The sequence below is a fragment of the Papio anubis genome, chromosome 2 (assembly GCF_008728515.1).
Source record: "Papio anubis isolate 15944 chromosome 2, Panubis1.0, whole genome shotgun sequence".
Lineage (NCBI taxonomy): Eukaryota > Metazoa > Chordata > Mammalia > Primates > Cercopithecidae > Papio > Papio anubis.
Genome location: NC_044977.1, coordinates 82,912,442 through 82,939,969, shown reverse-complemented (window position 1 = coordinate 82,939,969; position 27,528 = coordinate 82,912,442). Strand labels below are relative to the sequence as shown.

General features: G+C 36.0%; 1 protein-coding gene across 1 annotated transcript in view; it reads right to left on the bottom strand.

Moving 5' to 3' along the window:
• Window positions 1-27,528, bottom strand: part of DNAH12 (dynein axonemal heavy chain 12) — a 255,190-nt gene that overhangs the window by 47,947 nt on the left and 179,715 nt on the right. The window contains exons 55-62 of the mRNA XM_031663269.1: window positions 26,288-26,529; window positions 25,111-25,258; window positions 24,664-24,809; window positions 17,406-17,620; window positions 16,099-16,291; window positions 12,972-13,164; window positions 6,412-6,584; window positions 1,338-1,478 (exon numbers count right to left, since the gene is read on the bottom strand). Coding sequence (XP_031519129.1) covers window positions 1,338-1,478; window positions 6,412-6,584; window positions 12,972-13,164; window positions 16,099-16,291; window positions 17,406-17,620; window positions 24,664-24,809; window positions 25,111-25,258; window positions 26,288-26,529 — 1,451 coding nt within the window. The remainder of the gene's footprint in view (window positions 1-1,337; window positions 1,479-6,411; window positions 6,585-12,971; window positions 13,165-16,098; window positions 16,292-17,405; window positions 17,621-24,663; window positions 24,810-25,110; window positions 25,259-26,287; window positions 26,530-27,528) is intronic.

Genomic DNA, 27,528 nt, shown 5'->3' with positions numbered 1-27,528 from the left:
TGCCAATTTGTCACACAATTAAATAATTGTCAAGGGATTTGTGTCTAGAATATATAAAGAACTCATACAAACCCCTAAGAAAAACCCCATAAATAGGCAAGTGATGTGAACAAGTACACTAGAAGATTTCCAAGTGGCCTATAAACATGAACTAGTGTTCAACTTCATTAGTCATCAGAGCAATATAAATTTAAACCATGATTCAATAATATGTACCACATACCAAAATAGATTTCTTTTAAACAATATAAAACATTGGTGGGGGCCAGGCGCGGTGGCTCACACCTGTAATACCAGCACTTTGGGAGGCCGAGGTGGGCAGATCACGAGGTCAGGAGTTTGAGACCAGCCTGGCCAACATAGTGAAACCCTGTCTCTACTAAAAATACAAAAATTAGCCAGGCATGGTTGTACACACCTGTAGTCCCAGCTACTCTGGAGGCTGAGGCAGGAGAATCGCTTGAACCCAGGAGGCAGAGGTTGTGGTGAGCCGAGATCCCACAACTGCACTCCAGCCTGGGCAACAGAGCGAGACTCCATCTCAAAACAAACAACAACAACAACAACAAAAAGAACAAAAATAAAACGTTGGTGGGGATCTGGTGCAATGGAACGCTCAAATTCTGTTAATGGGATGTAAACTGGTACAATCATTCTGGAAAACAATTTGTAACTTTCTTTCTAGGCATCTTCCCAACAGAAATGTGTGCACATGTGCCCCTACATTTATACACAAGATTGTTCATAGCACCATTACTTACACTAGTGCCAAACTGGAAACAACCCATCTGTTCATTGAGTAGACAGGTAAACATCAATGTATTCTTCTAATGGAATACTGTAAAGCAGTCACAGCAAATGAACTAGACTCATGCTACGACACGGATGAGTCTCATGAAAGTAATGTTGAGGAAAAGAAGCCAGATAAAAGAATAAAGAATACATATTACTTGCTTATATATGTCAAACTAAACTGCAGTGTTTTAAGTGAGTATAGTAGTTATCTTTTTGGGGAGTAAGGAGGTGGTAACTGAAAGGAGTACAAGTGCTTCAAGGATGGTGGGGAAATGTTCTATTTCATCACCAGATCTTCCCTTTGTAAGAATTTGTTGAACTGTACATTAATACTCTGTGAACTTTTCTGTGTTATGTAAATTTTAAAAATTAAATAAACACCAATACTATTGTAGAAGCTATTGTTATCAGTGAAATGCACAAGTAAAATCATGACTTAAGCAAAGAAAAATATAGCCTTCTGTGAGAAGATACATTTACAGATTTGATTTTCCAGGGAGGTTTTAAAAATAAATAAGTTATGGAAAAAGCAAGTAACTTACAGAAGAAGATTGGCACATAATAAAAAGGAAAATAACAGCTTGTCCTTCTCAAATAGTGATCGGCATATATTACAATATAAGTTGTATGTGAAGTGGTCATTTAAATATCGTAGGCGCTTTTCCAAAATCTTGGATTTGTTACTAAAAGTTAAAAAGAAGGAAAATGTATTGTCAAACAAAACTAGGAAAATATAAGCAATGTGAATTAACATATGCACTTTTTATTTTACGAAAGTATCACTATTAAAAACATATAAAGACACACACATGAGGGCACGTAAAACTGGTGAAATCTGAATAAGCTCTATGGGTTGTAACCATGTCAGTTTCTTGGTTGTACTATAGGCAAGATACTAGCATTGGAGAAACAAAATGAAAGGTACATGAAACCTCTCTGCACATATTTTTCTGTGTGCAACTTGTCATGAGTCCATAAGTATTTTAAAATAAAAAGTTTTAAAATGTAGGGTATAATTCTCTGAGAAAGTGAAATATGGCTTATACCATCTCTCTATTTTCCAAATCCTAAATATCTTATTCTGCCTCACAGTGACTGAAAACAATCAGTTAATTTAAAAAAACATGCCTATTAAATCTCTATTAGTGTAAGGCTCTATGCTAGGGAGGGAAGTGTAAGAGACAAAGAATTATGAAACATTTGCCTGCCCCAAATAAGCACAAAATCTAGAGACAGATCCACATATTTTAAAAATGCATGAAAAGGTCAGGCACGGTGCCTCTTGCCTGTAATCCCAGCACTTTAGGAGGCCGAGGTGGGTGGATCATTTGAGGTCAGAAGTTTGAGACCAGCTTGGCCAACATGGTGAAACCTCATCTCTACTAAAAATACAAAAATTAGCCACGGGTGGTGGTACAATCCTGTAATCCCAGCTATGAGGGAGGCTGAGGCAGGAGAATTGCTTGAACCCGGGAGGCGGAGGTTGTAGTGTGAGATCACGCCATTGCACTTGAACCTGGGTAATGGAATAAGACTCCGTCTCAAAAAGAAAAAAAATACATAAAAAGTCAGAAAACATATGGATAAATGTAATTACTGGATGGAGTTATGACTGATATTCTTTATACTTTCATATTCCAAAAAATGTTTATAATAAGCATATATTGCTTTCAATTTTTTTAGTTCAATTTAAAAATATAATACCTATGGGAATATAAAATGATGTAGCCATTCTAAAAAATAGTTTGGCATTTTATTATTATTATTTTTTGAGACAGGGTCTCACCCTGTCACCCAGGCTGGAGTGCAGTAGCATGATCACAGCTCACTGCAACCTCTACCTCCTGGGCTCAAGTAATCTTCCCATCTCAGCCTCCTAAGTAGCTGGGACTACAAGTGCATGGCACCATGCCCAGCTAGTTGTTTTTTTTTTTTTTTTTGTAGAGATGGGGTTTCACTATGTTGCCCAGGCTGTCACTTTCTTTAAAAATTTTTTAAAAACTCAACTAAAGAGCTTCTGCACAGCAAAAGAAACTATCAACAGAGTAAACAGACAGCCCACACAATGGGAGAAAATATTTTCAAACTGTACATCTGACAAAGATCTAATATCCAAAATCTATAAGAAACTTAAATTAATTAACAAGCATAAAACTAACAACCCCATTAAAAAGTAGGCAAAGGACATAGACACTTTTCAAAAGAAGACATACACATGGCCAAAAAGCATATGAAAAAATGCTTAAAATCATTAATCATTAGAGAAATGCGAATCAAAACCACAATGAGATACCATCTCGCACCAGTCAGAACGGCTATAATTAAAAAGCAAAAAAAAAAAAAAAAAAACAGAAGCTGGCAAAGTTGTGGAGCAAAGGGAATACTTATACACTGCTGGTGGGAATGTAAATTAGTTCACCATGGAAAGCAGTTTGGAGATTTCTCAAAGAGCTTAAAACAGAACTACCATTTGACCCAGCAATTCATTATTGGGTATATACACAAAGGAATATAAATTGTTCTACCATAAAGACACATATACGTATGTTTATCACAGCACTATTCACAATATCAAAGATCTGGAATCAACCTAGATGCCTGTCAATCGTAGACTAGATAAAACTAATGGGGTACAGATACAACATGGAATACAACACAGCCACCAAAAAGAATGAACTCGTGTCCTTTGCAGCAACATGGATGGAGCTGGAGACCATTATCCTAAGCAAACTAATGCAGGAACAGAAAACCAAATACTGCATGTTCTCACTTATATAACATGAGTACACTTGGACAAAAGGAAGGGAACAATAGACACTGGGGCCTACTCAAAGGTGGGAGGACGGTGAGGTTCAAAAAACTACCTTTCAGGTATCATGCTCATTACCTGAGTGACCAAATAATCTGTATATTAACCCCCTGTGACATGTAGTTTACCTGTATAACAAACCTGCATATGTACCCCTGAACCTAAAAGCTTAAAAAAAGAGTCCTCAATAAACCCTATGTCTTGTTTGCAAAAAAAAAAAAAAAAGAAAAAAAATCTAAACAAACAACTGCTACATAACCCAGCAATTGCACTCCTGGGTATTTATCTCAGAGAAATAAAAATTTCTATTCACAAATATATGTACATGAATGTTTATAGCACTTTTATTCATAGTAACCCCAAACTGGAAATAATTCAGAAGTCCTTCAACAGGTAAACGATTAAACAGATTTTAATCTGTGGTAAATTCATGCTATGAAATATTTCTCAGCCATCAAAAAGAGCCAAATATTTATACACATAGCAACCTGAACGAATCCCTGGAGAATTATGCTGAGTAAAAAAAGCCAATCTCAAAAAGTTACATGCCATATGATTCCATTTACATAAAATTTTTGAAGTAACGAAAGTATAGAAATGGAGAACAGGTTAGTGGTTGCCAAGGGTTACGGAAGAGGTAAGGATGGGAAGGAAGTGGGTATAGCTATAAAAGAGCAACACAGATATCCTTGTGGTGGTAGAAATATTCTGTATCTTGACTGTATTAATGTCATTATCATGGTTGTGATATTGTTCTACAGGTTTTCAAAATGTCACCATTGGGGCAACTGGGTAAAAGGTACATGAGATCCTTATTATTTCTCATAATTGCATGTGAATCTACACTTAACTCAAAATTAAAAATTTGATTTTTAAAAAGTAATACATAAGACCATGGGAATGGGATGAAAGGGATGGTGGTATTGACACTTCTCTGAGTAGATCTTTTTGTACAGGATTGAATTTTGGAGTCATTAATGGTGTCTGTACTCAAACATATAATAAAGTTAAAGTCAAAAAAGATGAAGAAAAATCCTAAAATGAAACATAAAAATAAACAAATGAACTTAACTGTATTTCACATGAATAACATCTCATGTTGAAGGCGGAAAAACTAACCCAAGTAACATGAATATAGCATTTTATGCCTAAATTTTTTTTAACTTTAAGTTTTTGTGTGAACATATGCAATCAATTCTCTTGGGTATATACCCAGGAGTGGAATTGCTGGGTCACATGGCAAATCTAGGTTTAATATTTTGAAGAACTTCTAAAGTGGCCACATTATTTTAAAATCCAACCAGCAGTGTAAGAGGGTTCCAATTATTCCACATCTCACCAAAACTTGATACTGACATTTTTATGTCGATTCTTTAACTTGAATTTCCTTCATCATATGGGTTGCATAAATTCAAATTCCAAATGCCAACTGAGAAGGGATTTCAATCACTCAGCAGAGGTTATTCTACCAAGAGTCAATGTAGAAATTTCTTACAGCATACATGATTGGCTCAAGTTGTATTTTTATTTTACTTAAAAAGTACAGCAGTTACTAAATACCAGACATTGTTATAAACACTTTATAAATATTATCTCATTTAATTCTCAAAAACTCAAAAGGTAGCTACTATTATTATCCCAATTTTATAGATAAGAAAAATTGCGGCAATTACCTCATGTTAACGAACTTGCCTGTAGGCATGCAGCTAGTATGTGGCAGAACTGAGGTGTAATCCTCAACTCCAGTCTGACTCCAAAATTTGCATACATTCATTAAGTGATTAAAGTGCAAATATCCAGAAAACTATTAGAAATGTGGGGCCAGGTGCAGTGGCTCACTCCTGTAATCTCAGCACTTATGGAGACTGAGTCAGGCAGATTTCTTGAGTCCAGGAGTTCGAGACCAGCCTAGGCAACATGGTGAAACCCCATCTCTACAAAAAAATTCAAAAATTAGCCAGACATAGTGGTGTGCACCTGTACTCTGAAGGCTGAGGTGGGTGGATCACCTGAGCCCGGGAGGTTGAGGCTGCAGTGAGCTGTGATTGTGCCACTGCACTCTAGCCTGGGTGATAGAGTGACACGTGTCTCAAAAATAAATAAATAAATAAAATTAAATAAAGAAAAAAGAAATGTGGGACTGAAGCCTTTTAGAGACCTCAAGGTTGGAGAAAGATATACTAGAGTTGCGAGGAAAAACAAATCATGCGCCTGCCTCACTGAAATATTTAAAAGAGACAAGAAAAAAAACTAGAATTAATCCCTCCATGCCTAAATCTTGAGTAGGAGTGAAACAACAACTTAAAATAGAAAGAAGATTTTTATTATCTTTCATGTGTCTTTTTTTCTTTCACTTTTCCACTTTTTTATATTTTTAGTTTTTGAGACAGTCTCACTCTGTTGCCCAGGCTGGAGAGCAGGGGTGCCATATTGGCTCATTGCAACATCCACCTCCTGAGTTGAAGCGATTCTCCTGCCTCAGCCTCCTGAGTAGCTGGGATTACAGGCACCTGCCACCATGCTTGGCTAATTTATGTATTTTTAGTAGATATGGGGTTTCACCATGTTGGCCAGGCTGGTCTTGAACTGACCTCAAGTGATCTGCCTGCCTCAACCTCCCAAAGTGCTGAGATTACAGGTGTGAGCCACTGCACCTGGCCATTTTTTCAAATTTTTAATGTTCTGTAATGAATATACATTATGTAAGTTTTTTTAAAAAGTTACTTTTTAAATGGAATTACTTTTTAAATGGAAAGGGCTGTGAAAATCCAACCTTGGGAAGATGAATAAAGTGAGAGAATGTTTACCTGTCATGAATAGAGTTGATATAAAGGTTGACAAACCAGGTAAGAGAGTACTGATACATGGGATCAATATTAGCCAGGTCTGCAATGCTAAAGAATAATACTGATGAGTGTTTGGCGATGGGTCTATAGCCTTCTCGAGACTCTGCTATTTTGAGTTCTGTCTTTTCTGCAATCTAAGAGAAGAACAGAAAAAGCAAGATTAAGAAATAGGAAGAGTATTTTAATTATGTACTTTTCATATAATGAAGTTTATATATTTTTTTAAAATCTCAATTCAATAACATTATATGAATTTAAATATGGTTTACAAGAGAGGGCTTTATCATACTGAAAGCCAGAAATAAATAAAACAAAAGGGGATGAAGGAAAGAACTAGGGATAGAGGAAAGGGGAAGGAGAGAGAGGAGGAACAAGAGAGGAAAAAAGAAAAAATAAGTTTAAACTTTAGATTAACAGTTTGATCAGCTACCAACCATCTCTTTCTTGAGACATACCAAATAAGAAAACTTTGCTTATTCTTTGACTGACTGATCAGTGTCTACCGTAGTCATTCACCTTCTTTTAACAGGTCAGAGATAAAGAGGGAGAGAGGGATGGAGAGCAAGTTTACATGTTTGTGTACTTACGGTGTTAACTCATGTACTGGAACCCTGCACAGTCTGGCAAAGTAGGTATTCAAAACTATTTGTTGATTGATGGTTTTATACCCAAGGATGCTTTTTCAACTAGCTTCTCATATGTTTAATTTTCTAACTTAACAGGGCTGTAGATATTCAACCCCCAAGGAAAAATGTTCTCCAAGATAATAGCTCTCCAACTCAATCTGATAGGTTGATATTCTATAGAAAAAATGTTTCGAGCACTATTCCAACTCACTCTTCCTTCTTTGGTAATGCTATCCACAGACTCTGATGAATGGTACGCCTATGTAGTCATGTTTATATCAAATCCTGTTTGTTGCTAATTTAATCAACAGGCAGGGATAAAACCAGATCCAAGATAAGGTAATCAAAAATTTCCCTAGAGAATTAAGACTTTAAAAGCCTCAGAAACTGAAGTTAGGTGGCATCGGCATTAGGAGTAAAAGGTACTAGGACTTTTTCTACATGTTGGTTCCTACATGCTAGATAAGTATATGAAGGAAGAGATAAAAAAGTCTTAAAATAAATTGGTCTTCAGTAGAGGGAAGCACAGAATGACCACACAGCCCCGGAAGTAGAGGAAGAGATAGAGAGCACAGAAACCTAAGGTCTTCCATTCATCCTTGAGGTCTGGATGTATATCCTATAATCGGGAAAATAAATTATTCCCTTGTATCTTTCTTATTTTAGCTAATTCAAGTGGGTTCCTGTTACTTGCAAACAAACTTTCCCCAAAATTATACTGTATAACCACAAATGAACTAAAAATAAGTTTGGAATCTCAGTCCTAACTATAAATAAGTAAAACAAAGTTATTGACAATGTGAATTAATGACATCTTATCTAAGAAAGCGTAATTCTAGTATTCTCATTTAAACCTTTTGCTATTTAAACTTTGACTTTCAATTCAGATGCCATTTTGCAACTAACAGCAATAGCAAGCAGAAACAAACAGCAGATATAATTTTTATTTATTTTTATTTTTTCAAGAGGGAGTCTTGCTCTGTCATCCAGGCTGGAGTGCAGTGGCACGATCTCAGCTCACTACAACCTCCACCTTCTGGGTTCAAGCAATTCTCCTGCCTCAGCCTCCCAAGTAGCTGAGATTATAGGCATCCACCACCACACCTGGCTAATTTTTGTATTTTAGTAGAGATGGGGTTTCACCATGTTGGTCAGGCTAATCTCGAACTCTTGACCTCAGGTGATCCACCTGCTTTGGCCTCCCAAAGTGCTGGGATTACAGGCATGAGCCATTGCACCGGGCCATAATTTTTAAACATTAAATAATAACTTAATTCATATTCCATGGTTTGATCTATGTATACTTAAAAACAGTGTTTGCTAAACTTGAATCCTTAGCATGAAATGCTAGGCTTAAGAAATATAAATACATTTTAAATATCATTTACCATTAATAGCCTAAAATCAAAGAACAAGATATTTTCTAAGAAATAAATACTGTGAGTTGGGTGCAGGGGCTCACACCTGTAATCCCAGCATTTTGGGAGGCTGAGGTGGGCAGATCACCTGAGGTCCGGAGTTTGAGACCAGCCTGACCAACATGGAGAAACCCCGTCTCTACTAAAAATACATTAGCCGGGCGTGGTGGCGCATGCCTGTAATCCCAGTTACTCCGGAGGCTGAGGCAGGTGAATGGCTTGAACCCAGGAGGGGGAGGTTGCTATGAGCTGAGATCGTGCCATTGCACTGACTCTGGGCAACAAGAGCAAAACTCCATCTCAAAAGAAAGAAAGAAAGGAGAGAGAAGGAAGGAAGGAAGGAAGGAAGGAAGGAAGGAAGGAAGGAAGGAAGGAGGGAGGGAGGGAGGGAAGGAGGGAGGGAGGGAGGGAGGAAAGGAGGGAGGAGGGAGGGAAGGAAGGAAAGAAAGAAAGAAAGAAAAACACTGTGAGTATATGTTAAGATGTTAAAAGAGGGCAACTCATTACTTGTAAAACTTTTCTGGTCTGTGATATTTATATATATAATACTTTCCAAAAATAAAAAAGACTAAACTTCAGTCAGGAAATCATTGGAGTAGCAGTAGGGGTAAACTTTGAAATCTCTAGAATAAACTCGTAAGGTTTTGTTTGTGTTTGTGTAATCTTGCGGGTTTATAGAAAAGGCAAAAGCAGATTTTGACTATGTTGGAGAGCCTTCCCTGCAGATGTTTTTTCTTACATTAGGTGGGTGGAGAAAGGTAGACTGGAAGTCAGGGTCAAATATGGAGTATGTTTTAGCTCAAACCATATAATGAATTTAAAACTGTGTTTGCAATGATCAATGGGATCCAGTCAGAAAGGGACTATAATTTATTATGTTTTTCTCATTGTAAGATAAAGTACTTGAACAAATAAATAATTATATCGCCCTTTCTCTTCGAGTCTTAATAGGAAATAAGGCAATAAATGCTCCCTATCCTCTTTACCCTTTGAAAACTATTTTGGTGAGGGAGCAAGAAGTAGCTTGTTCTGCTCTGATGGACAGGTATTGGGAAAGAAGACATGATAGAATATCTCAGCCATGGTCCCAGACTGGGGGCTGCCACAGAATATTACTCTAAGACCCTACTCCTTTGGCTCCCCCAAGATGAAAAACCCAAAACAAAACAAAACACCAAATAGTACAAGTGACCAGAAAGAATGATTACCATCACATTCATGCAAAATAAATCTATCCAAAAGGGAAGGGTGCCTAGACCTTTAGAAAGTCCGCTGTCCAGCCGGGCACGGTGGCTCACGCCTGTAATCCCAGCATTTTGAGAGGCCAAGGCAGGGGGATCACCTGAGGTTGGGAGTTCAAGACCAGCCTGACCAACACGGAGAAACCCATCTCTACTAAAAATACAAAATTAGCCGGGTGTGGTGGCGCATGCCTGTAATCCCAGCTACTCGGGAGGCTGAGGCAAAAGAATTGCTTGAACCCTGGAGGCAGAGGTTGTGATGAGCCAAGATGGCGCCATTATACTATAGCCTGGGCAACAAGAGCGAAACTGTCTCAACAACGACAACAACGACAACAACAACAACAACAAAAAAGTCCTCTGTCTCAGAGCAAGAGTGCATTGTGGGGTGGGAAGCAGTGGAGAGATGCTGAGTAATTAGTGCAATCTCTGTTTAGGTTTCTTTTTATTTTTTAATTACCCTAAAGTGAAGGAGCACGTAACTCATTTGGTGGGCCAAGGAAAAGCAAAAGGCCTGAAGATCAATAATATTAGCTTACAGAAGTCATTCTGTAATACCATTTAATTGTGTAAACTTGGGCCTCAGCCAACCTTTCTGGGCCCTAGTTTTCTCAACTATGAAGTACAAAAAATAACTGCTTGCTAATGCCTTTTCTGTTTATAACATTGTATTATTTTATAAAAAGAGAAGTAGTATAAAAATATCATTCAGGGCCGGGCATAGTGGCTCATGCCTGTAATCCCTGCACTTTGGGAGGCCGAGGCGAGTAGATCACCTGAGATCAGGAGTTCAAGACCAACCTGGCCAACATCATGAAACCCTATCTCTACTAAAAATACAAAAAAATTAGCCCGGCATGGTGGCGGGCACCTGTAATCCCAGCTACTCAGGAGGCCTGAGGCAGGAGAATTACTTGAACCCAGAGGTGGAGGTTGGAGTGTGCTGAGATCATGCCATTGCACTCCAGCCTGGACAACAATAGCAAAACTCTGTCTCCAAAAAAAAAAAATATATATATATATATATATACACACACACACACAAATATATATATACACACACAATATATATATATACACATTATATATATACACACACTCTCTCTCTCTATATATATATATCTCATTGAGCTCTGTTAGGTGAATTTGCAATAAATCCATTATTGGCTGTAGACTACTTGCTCTCTTCCTCCATCTGCCACCCTCAACTCTCATACCTGTCTTCCTGACAAATGACAAGATAATGATGGAATTAATGTCTAAGAATCTCTATTTATTCCTAGAATCCCTTATTGTTCAATTAACTAACAACTACCTCCACCAAGAACTCCAATCAGAAACAGAGGTAAGACAAACTCTCAAATTCAGTTTTCCAGAGAAGAGTCAATTAAAATCTGAATGAACCCAAGTTGCCTGCCTTATCTATCCAATAATAATACCTATCTGATACTTCTAATAATACTTTACCTATCCAATAATAATACCTATCCGATACTTCTAATAATACCTTACCTGTGCAATAATAATACCTTTCCAATTCTTTTTTTTTAATTATACTTTAAGTTTTAGGGTACATGTGCAGGTTTGTTACATATGTATACATGTGCCATGTTGGTGTGCTGCACCCATTAACTTGTCATTTACATTAGGTATATCTCCTAATGCTATCCTCCCCTCTCCCCCGACCCCACGACAGGCCCCGGTGTGTGATGTTCCCCATCCTGTGTCCAAGTGTTCTCATTGTTCAATTCCCACCTATGAGTGAGAACATGCAGTGTTTGGTTTTCTGTCCTGGCCATAGTTTGCTCAGAATGATGGTTTCCAGCTTCATGTATGTCCCTGCAAAGGACATGAACTCATCCTTTTTTATGGCTGCATAGTATTCTGTGGTGTATATGTGGCACATTTTCTTAATCCAGTCTATCATTGATGGATACTTGGGTTGGTTCCAAGTCTTTGCTATTGTGAATAGTGCTGAAATAAATATACGTGTGCATGTGTCTTTATAGTAGCATGATTTATAATCCTTTGGGTATATACCCAGTAATGGGATGGCTGGGTCAAATGGTATTTCTAGTTCTAGATCCTTGAGGAATCCCCACACTGTCTTCCACAATGGTTGAACTAGTTTATAGTCCCACCAACAGTGTAAAAGCGTTCCTATTTCTCCAGCATCTGTTGTTTCCTGACTTTTTAATGATTGCCATTCTAACTGGTGTGTGATGGTATCTCATTGTAGTTTTGATTTGCATTTCTCTGATGGCCAGTGATGATGAGCATTTTTTTCACGTGTCTGCTGGCTGCATAAATGTCTTCTTTTGAGAAGTGTCTGTTCATATCCTTTGCCCACTTTTTGATGGGATTGTTTGATTTTTTCTTGTAAATTTAAGTTATTTGTAGATTCTGGATATTAGCCCTTTGTCAGATGGGTAGTTTGCAAAAATTTTCTCCCATTCTGTAGATTGCCTGTTCACTCTGATGGTAGTTTCTTTTGCTGTGCAGAAGCTCTTTAGTTTAGTTAGATCCCATTTGTCAGTTTTGGCTTTTGTTGCCATTGCTTTTGGTGTTTTAGTCATGAAGTCCTTGCCCATACCTATGTCCTGAATGTTATTGCCTAGGTTTTCTTCTAGGGTTTTTATGGTTTTAGGTCTAACATTTAAGTCTTTAATCCATCTTAAATTAATTTTTGCATAAGGTGTAAGGAAGGAATCCAGTTTCAACAGACTTATAGACCAACGGAACAGAATAGAGCCCTCAGAAATAACACCACACATCTACAACCATCTGATCTTTGACAAAAACAAGAAATGGGGAAAGGATTCCCTATTTAATAAATGGTGCTGGGAAAACTGGCTAGCTATACGTAGAAAGCTGAGACTGGATACCTATCCAATACTTCTAATAATACCTTACCTATCCAATAATACCTATCCGATACTTCTAATAATACCTTCCTTACCTATCCAATAATAATAAATATATTTTTAAACGTTCATTCTAAATTTATTTCTTCTGTGTATACATACCATATAGATCAGACCAGGTTTTAAATAATTTAACAGTAAGATATTCTCTTAAGAGTTTAAATTTATGTTTTGGTATTTTATCATTTTCTTTTTCCTTTCCAGCAAGGCTACTCCAGCACCTTCCCTGGGGGCTGGAAGAAAATAGGAATCTTAAGATTTTTTAAGAATCTTAAGATTTAAATCAAAAGATTTCCAGGATTCTTTTTTCACCTGCTGTTTCTTTGTTATCTCATTGGACATCATTTTGGCAGAGTCTAAGACTTTAATTGCACTTTCATCTTCTAAAATGTTTCCTTCTGATGATGATAATGTTTCTAAAATTTTTTTCTCTATGTCTTTCAGCTGTTTCTTGTTAGCTGCAGACTGAAGAATAAGGGCATTTCGTTCCTCTTCTAATTCTGGTCTAAAAAGATAGAAACATTTAGTCCAAATTTGTAGTATTTTATCTAAATTTACATCTAAGAGTTACATATCACAAATTTGTAGACATCTAAAACAAACTAAGGTGATTAACTGCTTTATTTTAAGGGAAAAATACTTTCACACACATAACTATTTGAGAAGTTCAAGCAAAAAAGCATTAATTGTATGCACGTAAAATGTGGCAATAACATGTGCCACAGTAAGTCTAAGAATACATTAGACTTATCCATACGGCATAGCTGGTATGCAAAAGTAAGAACTGGAGAAGAAATTCAAAGTATGAACTTCTTATTTATTTCTTGATTTTGTCACCACTAAGTCTCATTTTCATCATATTTTCTATAGTAGCAAACATTGAAAGGATGACTGGTCATAAAACTGACTCTTTAAGTGAAAGACAAAATTGGCATTTATGTCGAAACACTTATGTCAAACAAAAATGGGATGAAACTTCAAAATAACACAGTCTACCACGGAATAGAATATGTTATGACATGGTTCTGCATTGGACACTCTACAAGTGGGATTTAAATATTGGAAGAAACACTTCATAGTTAAATATTTTCACTTTTAATTCGATTTCATTTACTAGACCACTTGATAATGTTACGTTTAGATTCAAGTGAGATCAGATTTCCTTCCAGAAGCAATTCTTTACTAGTAGCCCTCCCAGGTACCATAGTGTTTTTCCTCATTTAAAAAAAAAAATACATATTTGTGGTTTTACATTTAAGTCTTTAATCCTTATTATAGGCACAGGCAAAGATTTCACGACAAAAACATCAAAAGCAATTGCAACAAAAACGCAAATTGACAAATCGGATCTAATTAAACTAAGGAGCTTCTGCACAGCAAAATAAACTATCAGAATGTACAGACAACCTACAGAATGGGAGAAAATGTTTGCAATCAATCCACCTGACAAAGGTCTAATATCCAGAATCTACAAAGAACATAAACAAGTTTACAAGAAAAAACAAACAACCCCATTAAAAAGTGGGCAAAGGACACTTCTCAAAAGAAGATATTTATGTGGCCAACAAACATATGAAAACAAGCTCAACATCACTGATCATTACAGAACTGTAAATCAAAACCAAAATGCGATACCATCTTATGCCAGTCAGAATGGTGATTACTAAAAAGTCAAGAAACAACAGATGCTGGTGAGGCTGCAGAGAAACAGAAACACTTTTACACTGTTGGTGGGAATGTAAATTAGTTTAACCATTGTGGAAGACAGTATGACGATTCCTCAAAGACCTAGAACCAGATATACCATTTGACACAGCAATCCCATTACTGGGTATATACCAAAGGAATAGAAATCATTCTATTATAAAGGTACATGCACGTGTATATTTACTGCAGTGCTATTCACAATAGCAAAGACATGGAATCAACCTAAGTGCTCATCAACTATAGACTGGATAAAGAAAATGTGGTACATATACACCACGGAATACTATGCAGCCATAAAAAGGAACAAGATCATGTCCTTTGCAGAGACATGGATGGAGCTAGAAGCCATTATCGTCAGCAAACTAACACAAAAACAGAAAACCAGACACTGCATGTTCTCACTTATAAGCGGGAGCTGAAAAAGATGAACACATAGACACAGGGTAGGGAACAACACACACTGGGGCCTGTCAGGGTGGGTAGGAGGAGTGAGAGCATCAGGAAAAATAGCTAATGCATGCTGGGCTTACTACCAAGGTGATGGGTTAAGTGCAGCAAATCACCATGGCACACATTTACCTATGTAAGAAACCTGCACATCCTGCACATGTACCCTGGAACTTAAAATAAAAATAGTACATATATAGAGTATAAAGAAAACAATAAAAATTACCCATAATCTTACCACCAGAGAGAATTACTTTAACATTGAAGTGTATTCCTTCCCAATCTTTTTTTAATTCTTTTTATATATGTAGATAAACATCCATCTTTTTTTAAACAAAATATTACATATTCTGGATATAGTTTTATATGCTGCTTTTTCCCTCTTTTGCTAAGCATTTTCTTATTAATATCCTGTGTATATGTATGTAAATGAATGTATTTCTATTTACAGTCACAGCATAGATTCCTAGGGGTGAAATTTCTGGCTCATTCAGATGCAAGTCAGAAGTCATGGTGTCAGAGGAATTTGAACCACAGCAACTCCATCTTGAGTAGGGGGTGGGTAAAATGAGATTAAAACCTACTGGACTGCATTCCCAAATAGTTGGGCCTTCTAAGTCACAGGATGAGATAGGATGTCAACACAAGAAACAGGTCATAAAGACCTTGCTGATAAAACAGATTACAGTAAAGAAGCTGGCTAAATCCCACCAAAACCAAGACGGCCACAAAAGTGACCTCTGCTCATCCTCACTGCTACACCCCACCAGTGCCATAACAGTTTACGAATGCTATGACAATATCAAAAAGTTACCCTCTATGGTCTAAAAAAGGGAGGCATAAATAATCCACCCCTTGTTTAGCATATAACCAAGAAATAACCATAAAAATGGACGACTAGCAGCCCTCGGGCTGCTCTATGGAGGAGCCATTCTTTTATTCCTTTACTTTCTTAATAAACTTGCTTTCACTTTACTCTGTGGACTCACCCTGAATTCTTTCTTGCACAAGATCCAAGAACCCTTTCGTGGGGTCTGGATCGGGATCCCTTTCCTGTAACAATGGCATGTAACCTGAACCCAACTGCCCATACTAAAAGCCCAATATAACACAGTTGGCTTATAACTTACTTGTTACAGATGGCTATTTTAGAGGATTATGTGATTATTTATAGTAACAAAGTATAAAAGTTGACAAAGTTTTAAAAGATTCACAAAACAAAAATATTAATGGCCTACAAATATTCCTTTTTAAACCGTCTAGAAGCATCTAAGAAAATACATACCTCTCCTTTGCAACAACAATACCTAGTAATTGATCTTCAAGTCCTTCTGGAGTTATCATGAAATTGAGCAAAGACACTTTTGTAGCCAGCTCTGGCATATAGTGTGGATTTCTTAGTTTTGTGGTGATATAAAATTTGAAATCAAAGGAATACTCAATAATGACCTCACCAAGTCTGATGCAATCAATGCCACCTATAGTTCAGAAAACAAATGCATAACAAGTGAGCTAGTTACATAGCCCCTCACACTATGTACTTCTCTGGCCTTGCCTAGGTTACAAATAAATGGTCCTAAAGTAATTTAAAATAGAAAACAAGGCCAGGCTCGGTGGCTCACACCTATAATCCCAATACTTTGGGAGGCCAAGGCAGGTGGATCACTGGAGGTAAGGAGTTCAACACCAGCCTGGCCAACATGGTGAAACCCCATCTCTACTAAAAATACTAAAAAAATTACCTGGGTGTCGTGGTGGCACACACCTGTAATCCCAGCTACTTTGGAGGCTAAGGAACAAGAATCACTTGAACCCAGGAGGCAGTGAGCTGAGACTGCACCACTACACTCCATCCTGGGCAACAGAGCAAAACTCTGTCTCAAAATGATAACAACAACATATAGAAAACAGGAGAGGCAAAAGTCACAGACACAGCAACAAGTAAGCAGTTATACAGCAGGACTCTTTATGGGTTAATATAGGACATTTTCTTTGGTTGTCATAGAGCTTTGTAAATCAAGATTTCTCTTGAGCTTTCTTCCTCCATCAATTTTCAATTATGATTCTAAAATATATGTAAATGACTAAAGTTCTTAAAGGTAATAGCACTTGGCAGAGACAAATTTTTATAAACAGAAAGATATTAGGTGGACAATGTTTACCTAAACTCAACTCAGGCCCACATTCACCATCACTATTCATGGTGGCTACTTCCTATAATCCCAGCACTTTGGGAGGCTGAGGAAGGAGGATCACTTGAGGCCAGGGGTTTGACACCACCACTATTCATAACAATAGACTTTTTGTGGTCAAGGGTCACAGGATAAAGGAATTTCAAGCTGGCTTCAACTTCTTTATGTTCTCTGACAGTCTAGATAACAGTGGTTAAGGCAATGAAGAGAGGGCAAGGTATATATCTGGCTAAAGTTCATTCCTGATAGCTTGTTCCAAATTTCCTTTCACTCATAACAATGAACCAGAAGTTCTGCATTATTAACATTATTATTAAATTTATGTAGTAGGCTTCTTTCATGCCTCCAAGATAATTCAATCATCTTTCAGTTCTACAGATTAATAGAAATTGCTTTATACCTTGTTTAAAAGTTTGTCTAAGTAGTAAAGGCTCCAAAGATGGATCCAGTTCTTCACCAACATTTTCTAATAGAAGTGGAGTTCCAAACTGAATACAGTTTTCCAACGTTCTCATATAGTCTGAATCTGATAGCTTAATAACACTAAGCTGATTTTCTTTTTCAGAGTTTTTGATCCACTTATTGGCTTGACCCTGGGGGTCAATCATTAAAGGCCTAGAATATAATAAGAAAAATTCTGAGAGGAAGACATAAACGTTGAGATTTCTTTAGAATTATATAAATAATAAACATCACCATCAATCTGTACAAAGTATTTCATATACATTATCAGGATTACTCTTCACAAAAGTCCTATGAGAAAAAAGTGAAAAGGAGTTTTTTTTTCTTTTTCTTATTTATTTTTCAAATGAAGAAATTCAGTCTCAGGAAGTACTCTGCTCAAGGTTCCAAGGTTCCAAAACTAGTTCAGTGTTAGAAGTAGTAGGACCTTGTGAATCTCTGAGCTCTGCTCTTCCCAATATAATATGCTGTCTTCATGGTAACTTTAATACATGACATCTGTTAACATAATATGAAAGTAATACTATAAAATATTTGATAAACATTTAAAACAAGAGATCCACTAGCATATAAGGGATTTCCTCAGATTATAAGTAGAATTACAAATTATGTCCAAGTTTAGGGTGGTATATATCTGAGATCTATTTAGGAGTTTCTTCTGAGTTAGCACAGTAAAGACTGTGTTCAAGAATATATGATTCATGGTTCAGATGTGTAATATATGATGTGCTTTTTGCTCTTCCTCATGGATGATGCTCACTGTCCTAGGTTTCTCTTGTATTCAGTACGGTACATTAAATTTTCTTTTAAAAATATAGCCCAGAGGCCGGGCACGGTGGCTCAGGCCTGTAATGCCAGTGCTTTGGGAGGCCAAGGCGGGCAGATCACCTGATGTCAGGAGTTCAAGACCAGCTTGGCCAACATGGTGAAAGCCTGTCTCTACTAAAAAAAAAAAATAAATAAATACAAAAATTACCCGGGTGCGGTGGTGGGTGCCTGTAATCCCAGCTATAGGGGAGGCTGAGGCAGGAGAATCACTTAAACCCGGGAGATGGAGGTTGCAGTGAGCTGAGATCGCACCACTGCACTCCAGCCTGGGCAACAAAGAATGAAACTCCATTTAAAAATATATATATACACATATATAATTTTATTTAATTATATATAAAAATTATATATATTTAATATTTATATATATTTAAATAGATATATATACATATCACAGAAAAGGGAGTTTTTGTCCCATGGCACGTCAGCTTTCCCATTCTCTTTCTATTCCAACAGATTCTAGGGCTAGAGCTAAAATCCCCTTTCCCTATAAGCTCTTTAATTTACTCTCAAATAACTGTGTTCTTTTAGTTTCTGTCTTTCCCCAAAGACTAAACTAGACGACTGGACGTTTTCTTTCTTGGCTCTAATTGTGCTGAAATCCTACTTAAAGTACAAAAAGGTCCAGACGGTGCTTAAAATCTACTTTTCCTACCACAGCAAAGAAAGCAAAGGCATTCTGCAAACAAAGTTATTTTTTCATAGACGTTACCTAGTAATTACACTAGTAGATGCTTTTGGTACCTTTCAAGGCCCTGTTTAAAGAGACATTATTTTCTTCCTTTCATGTCCTTATTATTGGAAAAATACAGTATGTGTTCATTCCCTCACAAAATGCAACAACACCTATAAATTAACATTCTAATGTTAATAAACATCCTTGGTAATGCCTAAATAAATGTTCTTGGTTACCCAATAATTAGAGATTCTTGTCTACTCTGAAAGAAATCTGACTCCTATTTAATATAACCTTATGTGAATACTGGAAAATTGGATTGTTGTGTCCATCATAGAAATAAGGCCAGGCCATGGAATTTGAATTCTAAGTATACCTTACTCTAGGTATGAAAATAATACTAGCCTACATTTGAGATCTTTGAGCAGTTTGAAGAAAGCAGCATTATCCATCTACGTTTCTGACAGAGGTGGTAATTTGGAGGAAAATAAGCTTTGCTGTTAAGTAGCCAGAGCAATGTATAAACACTAAAAAAGGAACACACTATTTTGCATTTTATTTTTTGTCTCCTACCTCCACCTAGGAGACACAGTAAGCGTTTTCATCACGGTTGAAACATGGCAAAATCAGAACTTAAGATATAGACTAGAGTGAGATATTCAAAGATAATTACAAAAAACTAACATTTCTTGAGCACTTATGTGCTAAGTGCTTTCTCACAACATTTCTATGAAGTAGGAGTTATTTTCATTCACAGATGGGGAAACCAAGGCACTGAGAGGTCAAATATGTTACCAAACTCTCAAGACAGAAAGTGAGGAAGTTTGAACCCAAATGCCCTCACTCCAGAGTCTGAACTGCTCTCAACCATTGCACAATATTATGAACAGACAAACTGCTAGAAACTATAAAGAGCAAGCACAATGATTAATTATCAACTACAGTCACAACAGCATGACTGGCTAAAAATCCTTCTTCCTCCTAGTGCTGATGGATAAAATACAACATTATTTTAAATGCACAGGTTAATTGAGGCATGCATTTAAAAGACACATACATGCATTCACACATATCTAATACATAGGTACAGAAAAACACAGGTGCCAAAACAGATAAAACTAAAATCCAGAATAGTAAGTTTGTGAGCTAAACTGACAGCTGGACTTGGGAAGAGTGTCAGTCTGATAATCTAGAGGCTCACTGGGTCCATACGTGGGGGGAGGCTGGAACTGAGACCTTTGTATTAAGCTGAAACTCACAAAAGGCTTAAAGAAGTCACTGATAGAAAAAATTTCAACCCTATGCATAAAGAGACAAGAAGGAAATGTTTTGATTCCCATCTCATATCTGGTTAGGAAAAAGTGTCCCCTGAAAATGTGAATGTGTAGCTGTGGGTCTATATCTCATACAGGTTTAGGATATAAATTTATACCATCTACATGACTGAGGAAACTCCAAGCTGGAAAATTAACAGTTTGTGGCCAGTAATACTCCAAAGAATCCCAGAAGAAGTAAAGGCAAAACACACACTGCAGCTGAAAGTAGATTTGAAAGTTTACCCCTATTGCCACTCCAGTGGTTCCCTAACTGAAGTTTAGCCTTTTTTATTCTTGGAAAGCATTATATATATCTCTCTCAAAGATCAGAAAAATTTTAATGAAATGTCTTCTTTTAACATCTTAACATACACTCACAGTATTTGTTTCTTAGAAAATGGCTTGTTCTTTGATTTTAGGCTATTAATGGTAAATTAAAAATGTATTTGTATTTCTTAAGTGTAGCATTTCATACTAAAAATCGCTGAATTGTACAATTTAAAAGGGTAAATTTTATGGTACATGAATTATATATCAATACAGCTGTTCAAAATGATGGGAGGTGGGGGCACTATACTCGCCTGTAGTTCCAGCTACATCAGGAAGCTGAGCCCAGGAGGTCAAGGCTGTGGTGGGCCATGATTGCACTACTACACTCCAGCCTAGGTGACAAACTGAGACCCCGATCTCAAAACACACATACACACACAAACACATGTGCATACACACCTGGACACATCAAACTGCTGAAAACTAAAGAGAGAAAAACTGGAAATTTTCCAGAGGAAAAAAAGGTATATTATATAAAGAGGAACTAAAGTAAGACTTAGAGTAGACTTCTCATCAGACTATGCAGGTCAGAAGCAATGTAGTGACATCGTGAAAGAAAAAACAATAAGCCCCAAAACAGAAGCAAAAAACAACTGTCAACCCAAAATTCTAAACTCAGCCAAAAAAAAAAAAAATCTTTCAAAATGAAGATGAAATAAAGACTTTTTTCAAGGTTGGTTAATAGATACAGAAATACAGTTATGTAGAAGGCATAAGATCTAGCATTTGATAGTGCAGTAGGGTAACTATAGTTAACAATAGTTTATTGTATAGTTCAAAACTGCTAGAAAAGAAGAATTAGAATATTCCTAACATAAAGAAAATATAAATGTTTGAAGTGATGAATACCCCACTATCCTGACTTGATCACTGTACATGGAATGAATGTATTAAAATATCACATATATCCCTGAAATAGGTACAACTATTACATATCAATTTTTTTAAAGATTGTTTTTTTAGACCAGAAAAAGAAAAAAGCTGAATTCATTGCCAGTAGACCTGTTCACATGAAGTGTTAAAGGACATTCTTCAGGCAGAAGAAATGTGAAACCAAACAGAAACTAAGAAATTAAGAGGTCCCAAAATGGGAAAAAGATGAAGGTAAACATAAGACTTTTTTTCTTATATTTAATCACTCTAAAAGATAAATTATTGTCTAAAGTAAAAATAAAGAGAATCTATTATAGAATTTATGGCATACGAAAAAGTGAAATATGTAACAGCACAAAAGACAGACAAGAGATAGAATTATACTGTTGAAAGATACACTATATATAATAGCATAAAATTATTTGAAGATATTCAGTAATAAACTAGAAATGGATGATATTATAAACACTAGCACGAACACTAAAAATAAGGAGCATTTAACCAATAAGCCAATGTGGACATAAAATGGAATCATAAAAAAAATTCAGCTAATCCAAATCCAAGTAGAAAAAGAAGAAAAAAAGGAACAAAGAACAAAGGAGACAAATAAAAAAGAACAAGGTGGTAGATTTAAATCTAAGTGTATCAATAATTCCATTAAATGTAAATGATCTAAATACTGGGATTAAAAGTAGAAAGAAAAACAAAGCATTTTAAAAGCAGTTCACAAGTCCTCACTAAAGTTAGAAAGACTAAAGGGACAAAGCAGTGAGGAAATAATGGATTACTCAACAAATAGTGCTGGAGTAAATGGCTATCATTATAAAAATAAATAAAATTACCTTTTGTCATGTCCAAAAATGCAAAAGAAGGAAGCAAACATTTGAGTCCTAATTGTAAAACTGTAAGCTACTTTTCCAGGTCATGACTCTCCTTCTGAGAGCTACACTCCGGGTCTTCAATACTCATGGTTGTTACTCTGGCTTGGGCCCCACAGCTATAAGTTACTAAACCTAAGGTGAATGTTTGTCTCAAGCTAGACCAATCAGATGTTTTTCACAGGAATTAGAATTTGGACTCAGTGGTTATAGTTAATCTATACTACTCAACTGATTTTTTTTTTTTTTTTTTTTTGAGACAGAGTCTTGCTCTGTCACCCAGGCTGGAGTGCAGTGGCGCAGTCTTGGCTAACTGCAACCTCTGCCTCCCAGGTTCAAGCGATTCTCCTGCCTCAGCCTCCTGAGTAGCTGGAATTACAGGCGCATGCCACCATGCCTGGCTAATTTTTTTTTTTTTTTTTTGTATTTGCAGTAGAGATAGGGTTTCTTCATATTGACCAGGCTGGTCTTGAACTCCCGACCTTGTGATCTGCCCGCCTCAGCCTCCCAAAGTGGTGGGATTACAGGCATGAGCCACCGTGCCCAGGCCACAACAGCATTTTCTAAACTGCAATTTAAATAATCTGAATGGTCACAAAACACATGGAAATGGGTTCTAAAACAGAATTAACAGACTCAAGGGTCTAATATTCTGTTAAACAGAATGATCCCTGCTCTACCACAGAACACATTTTTTATAACTAAAACATATTCTTTTTCAGATTATATTAAATTTTGCTTATTGCTTAGAAGTTTCAACTTAAGTATCTTCGCTCTCAAGTAAAGTTTTGAGTGTAAACTCAATATATGATTATATACATTCTTATTTTATTAAAACAATACTGCCAATATAAACAGGAGTTAGTTGTTTTGAAGTTTCCAGAAAGATTTGCAGAGAATATAAAACAAACAATAACTCAAACTTTCAGGATGTTACATTTCCTTATATCTTTAATTTATCTCATCTCAAAGAAGACCAAAATTTCCATTATGGTTTTAAAGGCAGTGAGTGTGATATCCTATTCCACAATTCACTCCAGCATAGTAATTAAGAGCAAGGATTTGAAAATCAGATTGCCTGGATTCAAATTCTGACTCTATCACTTATTCGCTGTCTTTACTAATTTAAAATTACTAAATCATTCTGGGCTTCAATTTCCTCATCTATAAAATGGGATAATAATAATACCTAACTCACAGGACATTGTGAAGATGTTGGGCACTTAGAATAAATAGTACCTGATAAATCTAAGAGCTCCATAGTATCTATCACAGTATATTTGAGATACAGTCCCATGAAAAGACTTTTAAAATTAGATGACACTGTCACTACATAACCATTATAGAAAACTATTTCTCAAAGGAAAGTAATTTTCCAAGTTTTTCAAAGTGATATGAATAAGAGGATAACAATAAAGACATTTGAAAAGTTTTTATAGTTATCAGACTATCAATGATAGCAAATTAAAAAGGTACCCATGAAATTGCATAAATTATCAAGTTATAGTATCTTGAAGATGGATAGCAATACCTAGTTAAAATAAGTACATTGTATAGACAGAAACTAGAAATGTAGTTTCTATTGTCCATCAATAGAATACATCAACAGTGATACATTCATAAAATGGAACTCAGCAACAAAAAATAGGAACAGAGTACCAATGTATGCAATAACATGGATAGATCTCAGAAAAAAATATGCCAAAAGAAGCTTTACCCAATAACATATACATTATGATTCCTTTATATGAAATTCTAGAAGTAATCCATACAAAAATAACCTAGGCGAAACTAACCTATGGTGGAAAATAATCAGAACAATGATTTCTTGGGGTGGGATGAAGGTAGGGATATACGAAAGGAACATAAGGAGACTTCTCTGGTGGTAGTCATGTTTTATATCTTGATAGAGATTTGGGTTACACTAGTTTATAACTTTGTTAGAACTCACTGAATGGTATGGTTTTGTGTATTTCATGTACGTAAATTTTACCTCAAAAGAATAAAAACATAAGCAAATAGTGAACTTTAGTTGATGATATGCATGCTGAAGTATCTGGAAGGAAGTATACCTATGTCTGCCATTTACATGGAAATGCATTTTAAAAGATGGGTTGATGGAGTGATAGAGGGAAGGACAGGTACATGATAAAGCAAAAATACTAAAGTGTTAACTGCAGAATCTAGGAGGTGGTAGTTATATTGGTGCTTATGATAAAATTCTTTCAACTTTTCTATATGTTTGAAATTTTTCAAATAAAACAACGGAAAAAATAAACAGTTTATATTTCTTACCAACGCCTTGAGTTGTTAACGATCACTCCATTATCTATGGAAAACCTATCTGTTGGTAATCCAGCAATATTCCAAGCTCTAATTTGTACTGGATCACCCAGGGTTTTACTCAACAAGAACTCCTCTGAACATGGGATTTTTTTCTTCTGTAAGAAATAAACAAAAATCTGTTTTCTTTCATCTTGTTAATTGAAATATTTTTTAAATTAAAATATCAGTTTAATTGTCACTAGGTAGTATTTAATAACGCTAAGGAACGGAAAGAAAAGAAATTAAAAGTTGAACTGTGGAACTATTTTACTGATGAAACAAGAAGCAAAAAAAGAAAGACCCCATGTTTTCAGTTATTTCTTCTTTTCTGTCCTTGTTATCATCCTTTCCCCCAAAATATCCCAAAACATACTTTGGATGTTCTAAAACAAGACTTAAAAAATATAAAACCATTACCTTGCACAACATGCTCCAATCTTTTGTACATGTTTCTCGAAAGCCAGAAGTGAAAGCACCAAGGTAAGCTATGACTCCTGCTGATACCAAGACATCACCAGTTAAATTTTCATATGTTATCTGAAGGTCATCTGCAGCTTGGGCCCATCTGTGCCATCAACCAAAGGCAAAATCGATTTACAACAGAGAATGATGGGAGACAGTAATTGAAAGGGCAAGGGCTTCCAGTCCAACTGTGTAACAAAAAGCTATAAAATGTGGGACACCTGCTTATCTGTAAAATGAGGTTGGAACCCTTCCAGCTCTTATGTGCTATAACATGTATCTATGTTATGTGAATGACAATCTTCCTTTCATTATTAGAATATTAGACATTTCTTACAGGACTTGGCCCTTCACAAAAAGCAAAAAATAAACCAAAAAACAAAACAAAACAAAAACCCAAAACACCAACATTTTGCCTAATAATTTTCTCTTGGATGATTTGGTCTAGTGGATGTGCTATTTGTTTTAGTATTTATTGGTAGACTGTAAAACACAGGAACATTTGCAATTCATTGCCAAAAATTACATTTAAGCTGTATAGAAGCTGACATACTAAGAATGATATTTTTTCCATTTAATGAAACCCATACAATAAAAAAGTATATTCCAAAACTATCTAATCTGTACTACAAAGTCTTGTCAAACTTTATCGTGTTATTCATTCAACAAATAGAATAAATGAAATAGCTGGCTGTCCAATCCAAGTAAATACATTAGAATAAAGCTTACTGGCTTTGTTAGATCAAGCCAGTTATATCTTCGTTAACATAAAATTTAACCAATGAACCATGCATTCACTACTCCCTCCAAACATTGTATTACAAAAAATTTTACACATACATAAAATTGGAAAGAACTGTACAACAAACAACTACATACTCACCACTTGGATTAAAAAAATTGTTACCATTTGCCTTATTTGCCTCTTTTAAAAAACCATGTGAAAGCAATTTGTAAACACCATCCTCAAGACTGATATCCTTGTTTGGAGAAGCCTGGCCAGGTGTCTTCCAGAATGTCCCATATTCTCAACCAGCCATTGTAAAATCAGTAATTGCAATAAACACCCAAAGAAGGTCACATATTCAAGCCTGACATTCCTAAATCTTGTTAAAATAAATAGAAATCTGACCTTGATTTTTCTCCACCCAGTCCTCCAATTAATTGTGAGGCTCTTTCAAGTTTCTTAGCACAGAGTTCCACCTGGTCTTCTAAAGCAGCCTTTTCCTCTGTTTTCTCAAGAAATGTCATTTGTAAATTTTCCAAATGATGTTCTACTTCTGCCAGTTCTGCTCTCTTCTGATTCAAAAGCTCCATTGTCTCAGCTAAAGACTTCTGAGCTTCTGTTAAGCGAGCTTTCTTAGGAGCCACTACCTTTTTGGGAACAATATATGCAGATATGATGTGTACTATGTAAAATTGATATCTGTATAATTCCTCCCTTATAGATATTATGGATTAGAAATGCATTATAATAAATTACATAAACATTTTGCCTTAAATCTTCTGTTTTTACATACAAAGTAAAATATACCTATATATATTATAAAATAGATAAATCTGGACTAGCAAATTGTTACCTATAAAATGATAATTTACACTGGGCTAACAAAATGTCGAAATATGTAGCAAAAATGTCACAAGATGTCTCAAAATAATGAGTAGGTGTCACTCAACTGTCGTCAAATAACAGAGAAAAACATATAACATGAAATAATAAGTGTTTGTTTAAACACATGAATATGCTTTGGGTGTTTTTTTTTTTTCCTTTCCAAGCTTGTGATTTTCTTCCTAGTCAGATTGAGGCTTACATCTGCCTTGCCAGGATTAGAGCTGTGATGGTGGAAATAAAAAGGAAGAAAACCTTGATGCTCAGTTTCACTACCAAAACTGAATTTTCCTCAACAAATCTTGAAAAGTCACATTTGAATAACAAAAAAGGGATTTCCTAAAGTTGTTTTGTTATGCCCATCAGCATATCAACAATGCAGTTTGGCCAACTGGATCACTGAGCGTCCTTTAAGCCCTTGGTATAAAGAATGTAGAAGATGACCAGAGAGAGTCTGCGCCTATTAGAAAGTAGATAGACCTAACCCTTCTAGTAAATTGCCATGAAAGAAGCTGAAGGCAAGGACGGACGAGAGAGAGAGAGAGAGCAGTGTATCAGACACAAAATGCCCTGCTTTCTCTCTGCTGCATTGAAATCATGAAAGAAAATGTGTTAAATAAGTAGACAGAAAGAACATGAAAGAAAATGTGTTAAATAAGTAGACAGAAAGCAGGAAGCTCCCTTTTCTGCTTCTGACTTCAGAGAAGACATTACTGCATATTTCCCTCCCATGCTTCTGTATCAACATGGGGCAGCTTGTATCA